Source organism: Gavialis gangeticus, unplaced genomic scaffold (assembly GCF_001723915.1).
Source record: "Gavialis gangeticus isolate Ggan-Ray unplaced genomic scaffold, GavGan_comp1, whole genome shotgun sequence".
Classification (NCBI taxonomy): Eukaryota; Metazoa; Chordata; order Crocodylia; family Gavialidae; genus Gavialis; species Gavialis gangeticus.
Window position 1 is genome coordinate 19,319,004 of NW_017729008.1, and position 6,826 is coordinate 19,325,829.

General features: G+C 41.4%; 1 protein-coding gene across 2 annotated transcripts in view; it reads left to right on the forward strand.

The window, feature by feature from the left end:
* The window catches only part of PHTF2 (putative homeodomain transcription factor 2), a 240,976-nt gene that overhangs the window by 214,380 nt on the left and 19,770 nt on the right, over window positions 1-6,826 (forward strand). For both annotated transcript variants that reach the window (XM_019509475.1, XM_019509476.1), the window contains one exon: window positions 5,862-5,957. In XM_019509475.1, the coding sequence (XP_019365020.1) occupies window positions 5,862-5,957 (96 nt within the window). The remainder of the gene's footprint in view (window positions 1-5,861; window positions 5,958-6,826) is intronic.

Consider the following 6,826-nt stretch of genomic DNA (forward strand, 5'->3'; position numbering starts at 1 on the left):
GATCATGCACGTGGCTCTTCTCTGGACTCTCTCCAGCTTCTCCACATTCTTTTTGAATTGTGGAGCCCAAAACTGGATGCAGTACTCCAGCTGCGGCCTCACCAAGGCCGAGTACAAGGGGAGAATGACGTCCCAGGATTTGCTTGAGAAGCATCTATGGATGCAGGCCAGCATTTTGGTCGCTTTACTAGCTGCAGCATCACATTGCAGGCTCATGTTCATCTTGTGGTCAATGATGACCCCCAAGTCTCTTTCTTCCGTAGTGCTAGCCCGTGTAGCACTGCCGAGCCTATAAGCATGGTGCAGGTTTTTCTTCCCAAGGTGGAGAACCTTGCATTTTTCGGTGTTAAACACCATCAGGTTCTCGTCCGCCTATTTGCTGAGCCTGTCCAGATCAGCCTGGATCACCCGCCTGGCTTCTGGCGTGGATGCTTTGCCCCAAAGTTTGGTGTCATCGGCGAACTTGACCAGTTGACTTCTGACTCCGATGTCCACATCATTAATGAAGATGTTGAACAATATAGGTCCAAGGACAGAGCCTTGGGGGACCCCACTGGTCACAGGACACCATGATGAGTGACTTCCATCAATTACTACCCTCTGGGTCTGACCACAGAGCTAGTTTTCCAGCCAGTGGATCGTGGTGGTGCTGCTGCTACTTGTGCTACTAGGTGGTGTGCTCGCAGTTGTGTTGCTGCTACTTGTCCCTGGGGAGTGCCTGGGCACACTGGCTATGATGCTTAGCATGCTGCTCCAGGTGAGGTAGGGGAAGCTGGGTCTAGCACCTGGGCTGGCCCCAGCAGCCTTACCTAGGGTTCCTGGGGCTCTAGCAGTGGCAATCGGGGTGCGCAGAGCCTGGCTAGCAGCCAGAATGTGGGTCCAGCCAGCCAGGCTCTGGTTTTGAGCATTGCAGGCTACCAGCATGTGCGCCACCCCACTTATTTTGGGCATGGGATTTTTTACACTGGGATCACCCAATGTCAGAAAAAAACCCTCACCACACTGCAAATTAGAAGTGCAGTGAACACCTGCATATGCCGTGCATGTGGTCATCTGGACGTGCCCTAAAAGTAGAACCTTAAAAGGGCTGCTTCCCCAGTTGCCCTTTCCTCCCCCTTAATTATGCTCGCCACAGGTCAGATATTCAGATTCCACATTAAATTTGAAGGTTGCACAGATCCTTACATTACCATTAATAAGTTAAGGGTCACATATCTATTCTCACTTGATGGGAGAAAAAACAGAAGATCACAAAGTAAATTTAAATTCCCTAGACCTTTTAGTTCCTACAAGTTCATAAATAAGGTCTTGCCTCCCATTTCAGTTTTAAGAATGACAGTGCTGTTGTTTTAAGTGTCTCACGTAAGAAGTTGGATCTGAAACCTAATATAGAATCTGGCTGTGAAAGATAAGTTAATTTATCACCTTGAACTGGAAACATACAGGGCAAATACTCATTAAGTACTCCACACAATTCATATAGACACAGACTATGTCCTGGTGAGAGGTAATGGAGGAGACTGATGGTAAGGAGTTTCCTGTTGCTGAAAAAAGGAAGCAGATAGGAGATGGAGACTATCAGTGTAGTTCTCCTGAAAGGTGATCTAATGAGAGATATGAGAGAAGATCCCAGGAATCAGGAAAACACTGGGGGTAGGATAGAAGGGGATGGAAAAAGCCAGGCAAGAGAATGGGAAAACACTGCTAGAGCAAGCTCTTGTGGTAAGCCATAACAAAAGGCAGGGACATCTGGGGAGAAAAACTGCTACCAAAACTGCACAGAATGCTGCAGAGTCTGGAATGTGGCCTAGAGATAAAAGTAGTCAGTAATTCAGGGAGACAGTGAGGAATCTGGTTGAACAGATTATATCTGCTTGCCACAGGGCCCTTGGATAGGGTGGCAACTCTGTTTGAATCTGTACGGGGAGGTTTCCAGAATGCCAGCATGCCTGTGACACAGCATGAACGTGCCCGTGTGCTTGCGTACATCAGTTGCAGATTACAATACATAGACTTTACGTCAAGAAGGCAAATACATATTACTATTACATTAAAAAAGCTCACTGGACTACGATATAAATCGGATTCAACATTTAATATTTATTTTAATGAATGACCTATCATTTATCTCCTGGGTGACTCTCAGCAGTCTCCTGGAGATTGATATCTAATTCCTGGAGACTCCAGGGCAATCCTGGAGGGTTGGCAACGCTACCCCTGGACTAAAATCCTGAATAGAGGAATACCTTGACGAGTGAAGGAGGCAATATGAATTTCTTGACTCAAGGGTAAGGTCTATTGAACCCCCCCCCACCCCCCCGAGACAATGAATTGTAAAGAACCCTGGAGCCAGAGTCACTGGATGTGTGTTTTATGGGATAAGTTGCACTGAAATGTAACCTGACTGGAGGGATGATTCAGAAGCAAACTACTCCAAAGCTGGAGCAGCTGGTAGTAGAATATGGTAGCTTACCCCATCATGTCCAGCTAAGAGGAGTACACTGGCTGGTGAGTCACTATTTTCTAGCCACATGGCCTTAAGAGCCTTCACTGAGATCAGTGAATCTGAGCAACGGGCCCACAACCTCTAGATTCTTGTGAGGGTGCTGTGAGGTGCCATGCAATGGTAGCACTGTTAGGTGTGCACATGTGGTTCACATGATAAACCCAGAGATTTCAAATAGGAATTCATAGCGTTTAAAAACATTCTGCCTTGTTGGGATCTTCATGACCTCTTTGCAACACAAGAATTGCCCTATTATTTTTCTGTAGTCAAAAAATGAGTGAAAGGTTAAGAACTGGCATTTTTCAAGTGGTGCCTTTAGTCTAAAAAGGATGAGAACCACTGATTAGATACGAGCATGTTCAGTGTCACTAGAATGCTTACAGGGATCAATCTGCTCAAGAGATCACAGATTTCTTGGATCAGACTTCATTGCTGGGATACAGAGAGCATCCTTGATTGTAGTCACAGATGCCCCTGAGGAAAAAGCAGAGGACACTATCAAATACCAAGACTTGCATCTGAAACTTGATATTCAGAAATCTCCTAATACGGAGTTATTTTGGCATATTCATGAGAAGTTGATATTTTTTTAATGTACTGAGTCAGAAATGGTTCAACTTTTATAGATACTGGCCATGCCAGTACAAGAGACATTTCATCCAGGATTTGATGCATCAACATTCCCCTCTAGTGGCAACATCACCTGTCCAGTTTTAAAATGGTTGTTGCAACTAGCCAGTTTTATTTGGGCAAACTTTGCTCCCAGTCAGGAAGGCTTTTTGAATTCTGTACCGTATCCTGTCTTTCCACTACAACTCGCCTGCTGATTCAGTGGTGATAGATGCTGTAGTTCTGAAAACCTTAGGAGGCTGCGTGCATTCTAAATCAGTGGGAGCCAATATTTTTGGCCTCAAATTAGCCCCAGATCCAAGTGCCACTTCAGTCACCTTCCTCTGCCTGATCAACTACTCTGGTTTTTGTTCCCTGCCCTGTCTGTGTTACCTGTTCCCACCCTGCACCATGCCATGCAGAGCCTGGCCTTGCCACTTCTGGCACATGTGCCATGGGTTGTCACTCCTGTTCTATATCATCTAGCAGACCTGATAAAAATTTGCATTTTCTGAACAGGAAGATTTTTGCCCTAGCATTACTTGATATTCAGGTTCTGATTAACAGGCTATAAGACATCTAGGTATTGAAACAGATATTAAATCCAGGAGAGAATGGGTTTATTTGCTAAGGAGCTGTCTGAAGAGTATAGTAAAATCAGTAAGCAAGTTAACCATAGAAAAACAGCTATTAGTTAAGTGTGGACTGAGGACCTCATTTGCTATGACAGCAACTGCAGCAGGAGCAGAAACTTCAACTACCACTCTACGATGAGTCTTTTACCTATAACCTGAACACATGTGGAAGATCTTCTATTCAAAGATTCACAATTCATCAGTGCAAGGAGAGAATAGTCAATCAACAGACTGCAAAGCATTTATCAGGTTCTTTAGATGTCAAAGATGGCAGTATCCTCCTTCATCCTTTCTTTTTTTATTGCATACAGAGATATGAACAGCACAGCAAACCTGCTCAATAGCTGCAATAGATTAGACGTGTCTGCTTCATGTCCTGAGCAGACTACCATCTTCCTAGACTTCTGTACCAGGCCTTAGATGTCAGGTCTGGTTTGCAGGTCTTAATGCTCATGTCAACCTTAATTCATGTCCCTGCTTGTTTACCCCTCCTTCTCTCTGCCCCCTTTTCCCCACCCATTTCCCACAAAGTTATTTGGGGGATTGACTTTCTTGCTTCTATGTAATTCTATGTAATCTTTGCCACAGAAAAGAAAATCCTAGTACTAATACAACTCAGCACCATCTTCAGTATAATTTCCCCCAACTATCACATTTCCTTCCTGTTCAGTAACCTCTCTTGTGAGAACATAGTAGGGAGAGAGGAGTGTAGGGAGTGTTACCATTTCTGGAAAAAAATTTCCCAGATAATTACTGTTTCTAAAGAAGGATGGCTTCTATCCTTTTGTCTAAAATGACAACATAACCTATGCCCTAATTTAGACAACTTGTTCATATAGATATTCTTACAAAAAGTCTGTAGTGATGGACTTGCATACTCCTTTTTCAAGGAAGTGGGACACAGAATATATTAGAAAAAACTTCCCACATCTCAGCTAATCAGGTAATCTAGTTATCTATTTTGTTTTAGATTGTGTGTTCACAGTAAAACACAGTAAAGCTCCACACATTGAAGCCATAATACAGGGTGTTTCAGAAAACATATGCATGCTTTAGTCATGAATAGAGTCATATTGTTGAACAGTGCTGATTCTTGTTTCCTTAAAAAGCAAGAAGCATAATTTAAAATGCACACTACTATAGGTGTTCCAAATGTCCACCCTGGACATGCTGGCACTGGTTAAAGTGGCAAACAGAGTAATACAGACCTAAGCACAGACACATGTTTTAAGTACCCTGCATCTTTAGCTTTCTATCTAAATATAGCCAGAGAGGATAGAAAGTCCCGAAAGCATTTATTTCTCATGTCCTAAATAATAAAGATCAAGCCATTACTTCCTTAACACTCAGTGGGTTAGATTATTTAGTGAAGAGCTACACATAAGCCCCTCTCTCTCCTGTAAGAAATTACATTACATGCCACAAAGGCAAAAGAGGCCTGCCTAAGCATATGCCCATTGTAGCAGCTTTGCAAATTTCTGTGTAGAGCTCTTCATGTATTTACAAACCATTATACAATAAACCTGTTATCTTAATCAGCTGATCTCGGTCAGATGCTCATCTTGGTAGAGAATACTTCAGTCACTGTAATTCAGATTTCATGCTTCACTTTACTTAGAGGACAGTACTGCTTATCAAACTTCCCCAGGATGGTAAGAGCAATCATAATTATCTAGCTTATTACTTCAGTCCATGTAATACTTTTTTTCCTTCAAGTTCTGTTAGTCATGTTCAGTCAGAAAATTCACATATTGGTGGATTTTACTCAGCTCTGGAGAATTCTCAGAATCCAGAAAAACAGAAGTAGTGCCTCCTTTAAACAGCTTTCTACTGTTCTTTGTTTCCAGTGGGACTTGTGAATGTGCAGACTTACAGCTTTTGTTATTGCCGTAATAAAAGTGTTAAAAACGGTTGTGTTAAATCATAAACATTGCTTTACTGTAGCATTTATCAAGCAATATTTTTCTTCTAAAATAAGACCTCTTGTTTTCTGCCACAGATACACTTCTACCATCTAATTATTGACTAATTGCTAATTCTGCTAACAAATATTTTAAATGTATTCTTGCTAATTTGGAAGAGGTGCTAACTCAATATTTTTGTTTAAAAAGATAAACCTGTACTTGAAAATGGAGAAGAAGCCTAATAAGAAGGAGGAACTGACACTAGTAAACAATGTTTTAAAACTTGCTACTAAGTTACTCAAGGTAAGAATAAAAATAGATTATTTCAGTTTCAGGAAATAGGGTACCTGGCTTAACATATCACCTGTTTTCATTTTTTTGCAGTGTCCTATGCCCTTTTCTTTATATCTGCATCCCTAATAGCCTTTGTTTTTTCATTGTGACACATGCTCTCATATACAGTTTGCTGTATTGGTGTTTCTGTGGATTTAAAATAAAAACTTGTTAAAGTCTTTAAGATTTGCTTTATGACGAACAGCTCATAAGTATACTGAGAGAGAGTGTTTGGGATAGACAATCGTACAGCCCGCAGAAGAACAAGATAATATACCTGCTCTGCTTGTGGTTTTTACTCAGTGTCTAGGGCTAAGTAATTAACTACTGTAACTTTAGTGTTCCTCTGTAAGAAGTGATCCTCCTCCTCCTAAATACTGCAGCAGATGTTGGTTAGTGTTTCAGATTAAAATGACCTTGTTTTTAGCAGCTTGTTTACATATGGTCATAGCAAAATCCTGTCAGAAATGAAAAAGAGTATTTAGTCATTTCTGTTTCTACATCAGTGCAGCATATATTTTATAAATTATCTAGGTGTAAATGCTTAAATCTGATTGCATCTGTGAGTGAATTCATTAAACATTCACATGTGTATAGAATGCCATGAAATCATGCAACTTTTTTGTAATAGTGTCCTTATGTTTGCCTGCTGATCAGTAGGTTACAGCTGAAGGGATGGAAGAGTTTACATGCCAGATTAACTTTCTAAGCTAAAAATCATTCACCAGAACTTCCTGTAGAAGACTATGTATTCTGATTTGCCTTATCCATTAATTCCATGAACTACTATTTGCCAAGCTGCAGACAAGTAACTTAGAATTTCTCATTTGCTTCTGATG